At 39.7% G+C, this 13,232-nt stretch overlaps 1 protein-coding gene across 1 annotated transcript in view; it reads right to left on the reverse strand.

Moving 5' to 3' along the window:
- Nucleotides 1-10,183: 10,183 nt before the first annotated feature.
- Nucleotides 10,184-13,232, reverse strand: part of LOC106490268 (sodium channel protein type 5 subunit alpha-like) — a 36,920-nt gene continuing 33,871 nt past the window's right edge. Inside the window, exons 26-27 of the mRNA XM_067292201.1 lie at nucleotides 12,843-13,113; nucleotides 10,184-11,382 (exon numbers count right to left, since the gene is read on the reverse strand). Coding sequence (XP_067148302.1) covers nucleotides 10,184-11,382; nucleotides 12,843-13,113 — 1,470 coding nt within the window. The remainder of the gene's footprint in view (nucleotides 11,383-12,842; nucleotides 13,114-13,232) is intronic.

The raw sequence follows: 13,232 nt of genomic DNA on the forward strand, positions 1-13,232 counted from the left end.
CTTCCTTTGCTGAGTCATTGAGAATGCCTATAGTTTCCTCAACAGAGAGGCTAAAGAGGCCAGTTCTCCTGGGACTGATAAATCCTTGCCATAAGCATGATCAGAAAACCCCACTCAGAAAATAGCCACTGCATAGAGAGGGGTATCTAACTCCTAAAGATTTTTCTGTCATTTTGCTTTTTGTAAGAGCCAGCATGCTTAAGATTTTTCGCAGCTTGAGATAAAGTGTCCTTCTGAGTACAGAGCGGAGCCGCACCTGAAGGTGCACTCTGGAAAGTGATCACAGGAGCAGGGACGGTGTAATCGGTTTGTCTGACTGAAGAGATGTTATTTGGATGAGATGCTGGGACTGATGTCAGCTAATGGTCCACTAAGGCTTACACAAATAAGTGAAAAATGGATTTTTAAGGGAGTTTGCAGAATTTAAGCAATACAGATTAGTAAGATACAATAGTATTTGCTAAAAGGCTTGGTAATGCACCTGAGACTGACTCAGAACATAGTTTAATCAAAATTGGAAAAAGAAATTCTGTATTGTTTCTAATGCATAAACTTAATAAGAGCTTGGCTCACGACTTGCCAAGAGAAAACTCAACAACAACAACAACAAAACCAACTAACGCACTTTGGTTCAGCTGATGATGATTTTAGCAGACAAGGTCCTCAGCCACTGTAAATGGCCTCTATGCTATCAACCAAATGATGCTTACCTGAAGAAATGAAAAGTGGATAGAAATTTCCCAGTGAAATTTAAAATTAAAAGAACAGCTGGAACTGCTGAGTGAAGGTATGTATCATTGTTTTTTGGTGCTACTGTGTCATAGCATCAATGAAAGAGGGAATCTGCTAATACAGCAGGACCTAATCGTCAGATGAACCTAAACACTTGGCAGCTGCCATTTCCCCCAAAAAGCTCACTCAGAAATAAGCCTCCAAATACATCAGAGAAGAAGGGAAAAAAGTAAATCTGGTACAAACTAGTCTAGCAGAATAAGACCTTTGTTCTCCTGTAAGTGAGATGGGATAAATTCAATTCATGTTTTGCCCCCACTGCATTTAAGGTACATTCGGAAGGATGCTGAGCACCCAGGGAGGCTATTTGCAATGTCCCTCCCATCCCTGCCAGCAGCACCCAGGAAAGTGTATATGTCCAGGACTGGTTTATATCGGGTGTCCTGTTCCACACATAGACAATCCAACAAATGCACTACAGAATATTTTTCTGTATAAAAACTCAAGCACTTCATAAAGTATGATCAAAACTGATGGGGAGAGAAGTCTGAGAAAAACAGCCCATCCTCACCCTTCAGCTTTCTCTGGTTGCACATGGTCAATACCGGCAGCCATAGAAGCAGTGTCTGGTGATACCTTCAGTGCCTGGTGATACCTTTCACAGCAAGGCCCAAAATAGCTCTTTTTGGCCATGGCTGTAGGCCCAGTCATCTTCCTAGTTTGTAGCAGGATATCCTGTCCTGCATAGGCTAATATCATGGGACTGGTTTTCCCTGAGCAAGAGATCTTTAGCTCAGGAGAGAGCTGCGCATCTTTCAAGAGTGTCATAACTGTTGCTCTTGCCTATGATTGACAAACACAGAGATGTAAAACAAAGAGTTTCAGCATCTTCCACCTTAATTAAACATCTTGATCCTGCAATCAATGCCAGCCAAAGCAGTGTGCAAAATATGCTATCTGATCCAGTGAAACATTAACATTAGTCTGTTAATGGCTTATAACGTATATAGGGGGTAACATTCCCCATGTCATTATGTTGTGCTTCGTTAATAACACAGCAGGAGCTGAGCTGGGTTAGAACACGGGAATGCTGATGAGTTTGGCATATGGTCGGATATCACTGGAAATGCCGTCACTGTATTACACAGGTTTTAGCACCATTTCCTAAACCGAAGTATCTGACAAGGTCACTTTTCTCCTGTGTCATTCTTGAGATATCTATGGCACAGGATTGCTCCTGTGTTGAACCCTGTGATGTAGTACTACACCAGACTCTCAGTTCTCATTTCAGAATAAAGTTGTGATTCACACTGTGAACAGAAACTTGAAAACATGACTTGAACCTCACTGAGGTAAGAAACTTGCCAAAAACATGAGACAGAGGTGTGAACTGCATCATATATGCTAGCGAGATATGAACTCCAGATCTCACTTCCCCAGGGCCTTTAATAGCCAGTGGTGGTTTTTGTCATTGAGAAATGTCAGACCAAGGGAATAGATTTGTATGACATTTCCCCATTTGGGGGAGGGGGGGGATGGGGGAAGGAAAGGATGATGTTTTAAGATCACCATATGGAATGTTCTAAAAATTTTAACTAAAAGATGCTTTTTATGTCAGAAGAGATGTTTCCTTTAAAGATTGAATGGTGACTTAAGGTCAGAAAATAAGAAACAAACCAAACATTTCTAGGTTACTAACCTTATGAAGAGACATGGTTACCCTGACTGATTTTTTTCCTTTCAGACATGTGAAAACACACATCATTTTGACCCCCTACCAGCCTCCCCTGAATTCTGAACTGATTTAAATTAATGTAGGCTAAAGCATAGGCTGGGTGAGAGCTACGGCTGCCACTGGGGCAATAAACAAGTCCAATTGCTCTGCTTAGCGTGCTGCCAGACACCCATTTTCCAGGCTGGCTCAGACTTCAAGATCCTCTTATGGTTGGGGGTGATCTCCTCCAACCAGACACCAGACACAAAACATCAGGGTGCTGCATGGCTTGCCAGGACAGACAAGTCACCTTCTTGAGATCCTTGCAACCGCAGAAGCTCACACCTTATCCAGAATGACCCAGTCCCTGTCCCTGTAAAGCCCCATCCTGCTCAGTCTTCAAGCCTTCCTCCAGCTGCTAGTCCTCAGCTTCCTTTTTGTCCCCAAAAAGCAATGCACAGCTCTCACAAACCTTACCATGACAGAGCCGAGACACTCTTCCCCAAGCTAACTACCTTAAATTCATTTTTCTCCTTTCTGGTCTTTTATTCTTTGCAGCTGGCTCCTGATGGCTATATGGGTTAACCTTTCCCCTGCCATATCAGTCTGAAAAAGCTCCTCACAGCTGCTTGCTGTTTTCAGCTCCCAGGAGAAGGAAAACTGGCTGCACACTAACAGGATTATAACAAAAATGACAGGAGGTGGCTATGGCATTGATGAGTCTGATGTAGGCGCATCAGGTGCCTACATTTTTAAAAGGATGTTGGAGAACTGAGGAAGATTCTGAAAAGAACCAAAGAATTATATGGTTGCTGGAAAAGAAATCATTTGTGAAACATTTTCAGAGGTCATTCCACTCACATTAAAATAATAAATAGAGAGGCAATAGCAAATAAGTGCCTCCATAAAATGAAAATAGCAGGTACCAAAGAACTTTTTCATAGAGCATTATAGGTATATATATAGGTATAGGTATCAAGAACCAGTGACTTGAAGCTGAAGTCAAGCTAATTTAAATGAGAAGGTAGGCTTGCATTTTTAACTACAGGGCTAATTAACTACAAAACAAATTACTGTGGCAAATAATCTCTTGTGATGTCTTCAGGTCAAGAACAGGATCCCCAGCTGGCCAATGTATTACAGTCAAATGCAGTCCAATACAGAGGACAAAGAACTTAACGCTAAGATATCTGGCAGCCTTTAAACCTGTGATTCTGGTTTCTTTCAGTGGAAACGTGACATTTGCAACATAGCCACCTGCACTAAAAATCCAGACCCCTCTCTGTTGGTTTGTGCTCATAGTATCCAAAAGCAGACCTTCTGAATCAGCCCACACTGCACATCTGTTGATGCAAACCTTACTTCAGTACTTGTTCCACAGTCTTTTATTCTTATTTGCCAAGAGATGTATCAACACTTGACTGTCTTGCATACGACCTGTGAGCATGCCAGCCTACCTCACTATACTCTATGCCCTCCTGCAAAAGTCATTTTGTACTTGTTGCAGAAAGTCTCTTTCCACCTTCTAGTTTTGTTGCCCCAACACATACAACTTCCGAGGCCTCTGATCCATCTCAATCGACTGGATGGGATGAGGCAAACACATTTGGGATGACACTGTAAACACTGGATCTTGCTGTCCTCGAGCACCTAGTGCTTCTAGACCAATAGGGCATGGATAGCAAATTTGCTATATGCATTTTCCAGCTTTGCTCTGTGATAGAGGCTTGGCTCATAGCCATGAGATCATGGAAAGCTTCAGCCCTGTAGAGAAGAGTGTTTTGGACTAGGAGGCTAGCCACTCAAGGTGAGGGAAACTGCATTGTCCTATGCATTTGGGATAAAGAGTTGTGGATGCAGCATTTCAAGCAATGCAGGCTGCATTCAAAATAAGCATTGCTCAATGCTCTAGTTTAACCCTCAGTGACATTTATTCCCCTCTCAAGAACAGTCACGTCTCCTTTCCACTTTCATTTTGTGGGATTAACAAGCTTGGCTTTCAGGCTTCTTTCTAAAGCCTTTCTAATCCCTTGACTATTACAGGAGCCCTTTAATTCTCATTTGCTTCATATGAATCTTTCCTGAGCATTGTTTATTAATGCACACATTGGTGCAGACGAAACCTCCCCCATGCTTTCCATGTGGCCATTAGCAAGTCCTTTCTGGACTCCACTGGCCGTATCTCAGCTGGTAAATCTTACCTCACATTTCTCTGTTTCATGGCTGCATCACCTTATGGATCACAACCAAACTGTTTCAATAATATATTGAGGTCTTCGTGGTGCTCTGCAGCTTCCATTACCTGATAGCAAACACTCCTGTTTGGCCCTGGTAGAAGACTTCAGGTTGCGTCCTGTTGCATTTTGTTTATACACCAGCGTTTGAGATCATTCAGCAGGATTTCCTTCCCCACTTGCTTACTCAAGGTGCTGCCATTTTTGTGCTCAGGTTATGGATGAAATATAGCTAAATCCAACTGATCCATATGAGATTTCTCTTCTACCAGGAGGTCGTTCACAACACAAACCGACGCGGTCTTCCCTCTGCAAATGCCACAGCTCTCATGTAAGTGCCAGTCCTCTCCAGTTTAACTATCAGCTTCCCATCTGACGCTGCTTTATTAGAGCACCAGCAGATGAGATCTGCCGCATTCTTCTTCTGTAGTAAGTAGATTTCAATTGTATTTTATTCCATTTTCCATGTATCTTCATGTCTTTCATTATTTTGCCTTCAAAATGCGTTTCAAAGCCTTGGGTCATACTGAGTTCAGATTAGTAAGCCTGTGATTGCTTGAATTGCTTTTTACCTCCTTTTCAAATACAACTATTATGTTTGTTATTTTTTTGCCTCCTGCTACCATTCCTGATTTGACAGATTTGTGCAAAATTCTTATTGAGAGAATTGCAGTCTCATGTGCCAGTTTTCAAGAATATTCTTGAATAGGGATTAATCTGGCCACCAGCTTGATTAGTTTTAATTCCCTTCTGTGTTCATCCATGGATGTGTTCACGTTTCTATATAAACTTTTCATATTTGCTGGGGTCAAGTTTAACCCCATGTTGAATACGATTTTTATTGAAAATGAGGGAGACCAAGTAAATACTTGGTCTTTATTGTGCATATGTATGTATGTATGTATGTATGTATATAGGGGTTAAAGATTATATAGGGGGATTATATACTGTATTAGGGTTAATATTACATATACATACACACATATATAAAAAAGTATATAATCTTTAACCCTCATGCTGTCCAAAACCTCCTCCCTGCCCAATTCTGAATCTATCCCACATCCTCCTTATTTTTTCTTCTTCTTTTTTATATAACTAACGAGTAATTTATTACAGTTTCAATTTACAATTCATATTCTAATTCTTTTTATACTGGAAATTCTCATTCATTTCATTTTCTGAACTTTAAAGTGTAGCTTTCTTTCAGGATAACCCTTTCTACCACTAGCTCTCTGATTGCTGCTAATACTCTTAAGACTGTTATTTGTCTGTTTAGGTCTCGATCCCAATACTTAGATACAGGCTCCAACTCTCTTGCACTTTGAATATGTTATTTTGGTCTGAAACCACTAGGCGGAAGTATTCAACAAGTTTCAAAGTTGACATTGTTGATCTGTTGCAGATCCCAGTCTGAGGCGACAATTTTATGAAGTTTGCAGTTTCTAGAAGGAATCCAGGGGTCTGCTGGGTCACACCTCCTCTTGCAAAGTGCCATGGCACTTAATCCTTTGAAGAAATTTATAACTATTCAATTTTTTGTCAGACTAGCAATGCAGCTTCACAACCTCATACTCTGAAGACTAGAAGCTACTTCTAATTTCTGGGGTAACTTTTTCCATGGCTATTCTATTTATCTTTTAAGTGCTTTTCTCCCCAGCTCATATTTTTCCACCTGCTTCACTTGCTGAGAACTACGATATGTCCTCTAAGCTGTTATTTTCAGGCTGAACAAACTAAACTTGAATCTCTTTTCATAACATAGGTGGTATTGTTTATTTTAGTATTGCTTCTCTGCATGTTGTAAGGGTATGTGGTGTGTGAGAACATCTGCTTCATTCAGGTTATCTGGTCAAAGACCTTCTCAGTGCAAAAGGAAGAATAAATAAAGGAGGAAACCATACACAAAATGCACATTGATTTCCCTAAGGAGCTGAGAAAAACTGTATTAAATTATAAGTATGGTCCTCTGATTTTATTGTGTCGTCTATGCTATAGCTCCTGATTTTGCTAAAGAAATACTTTTTTTGAGACAGTTATTTATCTGTTTAGGTCTTGATCCCTGTTCTTGGGATATAGGGTCTCTTTTATTGGTTAGTTCCAAGTAGTTCTTTTTTTTCCTCTCCTTTAACTCTTCTGATTGGGGAGCAAATATGGAAGAAAATTGCCTTTCCATTACATTTATTTCCTGTCATAAGTGTGTACGCCATAGGTAATGAAATCAAGTCTACTGCAGAGAGCTACAGTTGTTCTGGGATTTTCATTTTCTTCTTTGACATGGTATTTATTGTGCTACATGACTATCAAAGGAACAAACAAAATGTCGTGTTACTGAGCCAGGTTTCTCATAGGTGGTCCATGGGAATGCTCTCAGCCCTGAAGCTTTTGTTGTCTCTGCTAGTAACCTCTTTAAAAAGCTAGTAACCTCTTTGTGGGTAAAATCTGACAGCTGTACATAGATTACAGAAGAGGCAACTATTGAAGAGAACAGGTTGTTAATACAACTGCCTAAAAGGGGGCGAGCAAATCAAATGTCATTCAACATGATCAAATGGAAGCAGTCCATCTCAAAACAAGACTGTAGCCCATCCTGACATCTCGAGAAACTATGATTGTAATAAGAACATTGGAATGATCCAAAAATTAAGAGGATTCAGAGAAGACCCAGAAGGATTAAAGGAATGGGAAAACAGGCCAAGAGACTTGCATTACCCAAAATGATATCATCTTTACACAAAGGGGTTTCTGCAAAGGGTAAATTCATCTTAGGGATTACTTGTAATTCTTTGTGCTGATAATGGATTCACTTAGGGCACCAAATATCTTTTACATCCTGCCTCCTACGCTAGTGCAGCTCTGACTTGGCTTCTGAATGGCCTTCCCAGGAGGATGGACGTCAGTGAGGCTTGTGTGCAGCTGGCTGTAAATAAACCTATTCGTACAAGGCAAAAATACCCCTTCCTAGCACACAAACTGTCAAAGATGAGTTTTGTTACCTTTGGGTATGCACGTGTTCAAATATTTAATCTCCTGAGAGGATGTGGTGTCAGAACTACTCTGTGCAATGAGAAGGGTGAGTGTGACTCATTATTGTTTCTTGACAGACTCTACATGTCATGGGAGCAGATATCTGACAAGCTAGACTGGAAAACACCCTCTTGTTAGTGCAATATAGTCAACTCCTAAATTTTGGTGGGCCACAAACTGGGTGAGCATTTAAAAAAAATCATTTTAGCCAAATAAAAACATTTACTTTCAATTTTATTAATTATTTTTAAATTTTATTGTGAAGGAATAGATCTACCTCAGTTCCAATGTCACAGAGCTGTTGACTTCACTGATATAAAACAGATGGTTTGCTGTGCATCAATCTTAAAATATGAAGGAGTACTAGTCAAAACTAATCAAAGATGCTATAATGCCAGGAGTAGCTAGGAGAAGCTAAAGGAATACCACAGAGATAAAGAAAATTAGAAGGTATTATGAATATTATTTATTTGTAGCCAGTGTTCAGACAGCCTTGACTGAAACCAGAGTCCCATTATCAAAGTGCAATTTACCATTCAGAACAAAAGAGAATTTCTGTCCAAAGAGCTCACAGTCTGAAGAGGTGAAAAAGGCAGAAGAGGAAGGTGACAGCGATGAACAGAGAAGGACATATAACTACCACCTTAGAGAAGGGCTATTGAGAGAGCAAGTAACTTTCCTTGCAAGTCACACATGGAGAGTATAGCAGATCCAGGAAATATCCCCAGGAGCTGAACCTCCAGTCAGTCACAGAACCCACTTTCCTTTCTGGCTGAAATCAGTGGGGGGAGGAAAGCACAGCTGAGCCTCGCCAAAACCTGCCAAACCCAACAATGACTGCAAGACTGCAGACTTGCAGTTACAAAGAGAAAGCATGTTACACTGACTTGCACATAACATGCTTGATACTTAAACAAGCAATTAAAATGTCAAGAGGAATTTATGACTACGCCTGCCTAGTGCGTGACATGAGGGATAACACATCAGTCACCAGGAAGCAAAAGTATCTCCAAAGTACAAATACAAAGGGCATGGGACAGACTATTGTTTGGGCATGTGTCTTTCTGAGAAGCATCCCAAGCTAGTAAGGACCTAAAGAAGGATAAAGACCTATATAAAGAAAGCATGGTGAAGATCATAGGAGAACATGTGCACACCTGGTTTCAGGAGAATTTATGACTGCATCTATGGTCTCATGTTAACCCCAAGCTCAAATGCTTCAACCCAAATTTCCTAGTCATCCACACTGTTGCTACATTGATTTGTTCTAGCCCTTCACTGGAGTGAGCTAACCGACCCTCCCATCGGAGAAGCGCTGGCAGGAGGGGGAACAACTCACCCTGAGCACTTCACCTGCCACCAACGGGGCACCTCTGCCTTAGGCCCACGCTTCACCCCATGGCCATGGCTGACACACACCACCACGACCAAGGGCAGTATCGATGGGACTTGCATGGAGCTTCCCCTTTTCCAATACCTGATGAAGTGGCTGAAGTCCTGCTGCTGACTTCCCCTCAGTGGGCCTATCCATTTGTCTCTCTCCCCTCACTATTCATTAACAGGAAGCTCGATCATGAAACTTAGCCATTCTGTAAAGTTTGAGGAAAGCATCTAACAAACACAAAATTTGGTAGGGATTGACTGATAGAAAGACAAGCAGCAAGGTTGCCTTAGCTTCATTGCTGGAGGAAAATGGGTAAAAAAGAATCCTCACTGATAAAATATAAAACAAAGTTTTATTCAGCCCAGTACAACTTCTGAAATATTGTGTTGTATTTATTATTTCATTATGTAGCAACACAACTACAATAGCATACATAATATGACTTATTCTGTAGATTCATCATATTGGAGGAAGTCCAGTATAGCATGGCATATCTGTGTATCATGCAATGGCTATTTTTGTGATATATCCAACCCAAGACATAAAAAATTAGTAGTCATTTGCTTAACAGGTTTATAATTAGGGTATTAATTAGGGATAGACTAAGGGTAGGGTAAATATTAGCTCCTCTCCCTTTTGCAATTTATCTTAAAACTGACATTCTTTTCCCTGTTCGCTAGGAGATCCAGTGTTGCTTGAGCTTCTCCCTGGCTCTTAAACTGGAGCAATGGATATAATGTCAGCAGGCCTATCTGCCTCTGCTGTAAATGCACCACAGTACTCTCATACTGCAGGAGCTGCTTTGCAGTGGGGTGCCATTGATTAAAAAAAAAAAAAAAAAAAGATCCCAAACCCTTCCCAGCTTTTGTTTCTGCATATATAAATGTTGAACAAAGCTGAATATAGCAGAGTCAAAGGCTACAACTTAGCGACTACCGAAGCTAAGTAATCATGTTCAACTATGTTTAACCGATCTTGATCAACAAACTTTCTTTGACAGTGCATGTTTAATGAGGAGGCTTCAGTTGACATGTATTTACAATATCAGTTTCTGTGAATGTTTAAAATATTTTTGACAATGTTTTCAGTTATGAACTATTTAATACCTGGAGATTGTTGATTATCTGCAAATTCTTCATTCTCAACCATGAGATTGCCACTACTGGCTCTTGTGACACTGTCATATGATGGAGGAAAAGATGTTGAGGACAAAGTTTCAAACTTGTCTAGACTCCTACCATAGTTTTTATCCATCATAGATGCAATAAGTCCCTCTTTTTCTGGAGCACCCTCTCCAAGAACATCACCATTGCAAGTTCTGCGATGGTACAGGTAAGAAGCCTGCTTTATAGAGCGTTGAAGCAAATGACTCCGGTACGCACGTTGGATGACAGTGGCACAAACTTCCTCTTGTTTGTGTCTAAGTGTAGCGGAGATTGGCTCATAGGATATTTTGGAAGGATTGGCAGCCATGAACTTCTCCTCCATTTGTACTTTCAGAGCATCCATCTCCCCAGAGTCTCCTAACACTCGTTTGGTAAAAGCAAACAAAATATCCAAGCAATGGATCCTATCTCCACTGACCATGGGCAGGTCCATTGCTATGAGTTCAACTTTGTTTGGCTTTGGTACACGTAAAGGTTGGGCCAGAGCATCTGCAAAGTCTGAAAGCGCAGAGAAAGCTATAAACTGAGTTGCTTCAGGATCAAACTTCTCCCAGACTTCATAAAAGATGTCAAAGTCATCCTCACCTAGAGGCTCTGTGCTTTCCTCAGTGGCAGCATTGAAGTTCTCTAAAATAACAGCTATGTACATGTTTACAACAATGAGAAATGATATAATGATGTAACTTACAAAATAAATAATGCCTATGGCAGGTTTACCACATTCACCTACAACACCACTTATGTTTGGATCACAGTATGGTGGTCCAGTGTTTAAAATAGGACTGAGAAGACCATCCCAGCCAGCTGATGTTGTGATTTGGAAGAGACAGAGCATGCTGTTAGCAAAGGTTTGGAAGTTGAACATATCATCAATGCCATCTTCCATCTTCACATAGGCAAAGTTAGCCATGCCAAAAATGGCATAAATGAACATGACCAGAAAAAGCAAGAGGCCAATGTTGAACAGAGCAGGTAGGGACATCATTAAGGCAAAAAGGAGAGTTCGAATTCCTTTGGCAGCCCGGATGAGCCTTAGTATTCGTCCAATTCGAGCCAAGCGAATGACCCTGAAGAGTGTAGGTGGTAAGAAATGTTCAAATGCTTTACCGATGCCAGAAAGCAGTAAGGCTAAAAAGGAGACAAAAATAATTGGTTAGAAGATCACATTTCTGCTTAACTAGTAATGAAATGAAATGATAATATCTGTACAGCTGAAAAATATCTTGTGCTAATGCCCTAGCATAACAACTTTTAATAGAAGTTGCAGTTTTCAACAGAGTTGGAAGAAAAGCTGTAAAGGTCAGCAATTATGAACTATGTTCTTCAGCCACCAGAAGATAGCTTCTATTGTATTAAGGATGGCAAAAACCTTTCTATGCACATTTAAATACACATATCAGCCAGTGTTTGTGGTAATGGTTTTCTGGTTGCCTGAATACTTCAGCAAGTGCAAGTTATATACTTATATTCTAATTTTTAGCCTCAAATACTGACACTACAGAGCTAAAAACATGAGATAACAACGTCATGGTCATCATTTAGATAATATAGTCAAGATACATGTAAGGAAAAACCATGAAGTGATGAACACAAAACTATTGTGTGCTGTTCTACAATGGCTTTCAGTTCATTCAGGGACATAGCTATACATGGATGTTATTTTCTATTTAATTTGCATGACAATTGACAGACGGGTCTAGTGGCTCTAGAAGCAGAGGCCTGGCCTGTTAGATTTAGACAGCTTGGATTCATTTTTCTGGATTTCCACTCCAGGAACTTCCCCTCACAAAGAAGAGCTCTATTCTTATTGTCGCCCAAAAAGTAACTCATGTTAAAGAAACTAAATATTTTTCTTCCCCAAAATGGCTTTTGCTATTTTGGCAGTACTGGCACTAAGAATAGTTACACTGACAGAAGAGCAATGTTATTTCAGCTCTTTACTCCATTCTTCCATTGAGATCCCTTGAAATAAAAGCTAACACAATTGGGTTGTTTTTTTCTATCCTGTTAGAGGATGAGAAGCCTGAAGTTCAATTAGCTACGCCTGAGTTTCAGGAATGTGAATCCTATAGTCTATATTCTCATTCTGAACTCTATAGTCTCTATATATTTCAATTCTTTATTACAAGCACAGATGACAAAGAGAAACAATTTTTATCTGATCGAAGATTTATTGGTTGAGAATCATGGCACAAAATCTGTAACAGCTGAAATTATCACATAAAGTGGTATTGCTACTATGGGTCGTTAATTCTGTCTTTCAGATGGGGAAAAAACAAGCTAAACAACCATTATGAAAGATTTATATAACACAGTGTTCCTTTTAAAATATTGGGTTTTATTAAAATAAAATAGTATATTTTTTAAAAAAAATCCTATTTCATGTTATTTTAATGTAACCATAGCTGTTTACCCTCTGATCTTCTTTTTTTTCTTTCTTTCCTTCTAGACTATGTAGTTCTCTTTTCTCAGCACTTCCCAACATTACGCTTCCATTGCAACATTAATTTGCAGCTGATAAATTTTAACTATGTTTTTCTGAATAGAATTATATTTAGCAAATAATTTTCCAATTCAGTTTTACTTACCAATAAGTGACATGATCACAACAACTAAATCAAATATGTTCCAAGCATTTGAGAAATAATATTGCCTCAGAGCCACCAATTTCAGTACGCATTCTGCAGTAAAGACAGCAACAAAAAGTATATTGATTTTGTTAAGAACGTAAGTCTTCGTTTCACTTTGGTCATCCGTTTCCACCATCATGGTGATCATGTTGAGGCAGATGAGAATCATGACGATGACATCAAAGGCTTGATGTGTTACAATGTCAAAAAAGAACCCTTGGTATTTGTTCTATAGGAAGAAAATACATCTAGCATTAGCCATAGAAGTAGGGAGCATTCATCTGCATATATTTACTAACATCTCAATTTTTATGTTGCAAAGTCATTTAGCTGTGATAAGGACAGAGA

Source organism: Apteryx mantelli, chromosome 2 (assembly GCF_036417845.1).
Source record: "Apteryx mantelli isolate bAptMan1 chromosome 2, bAptMan1.hap1, whole genome shotgun sequence".
NCBI lineage: Eukaryota > Metazoa > Chordata > Aves > Apterygiformes > Apterygidae > Apteryx > Apteryx mantelli.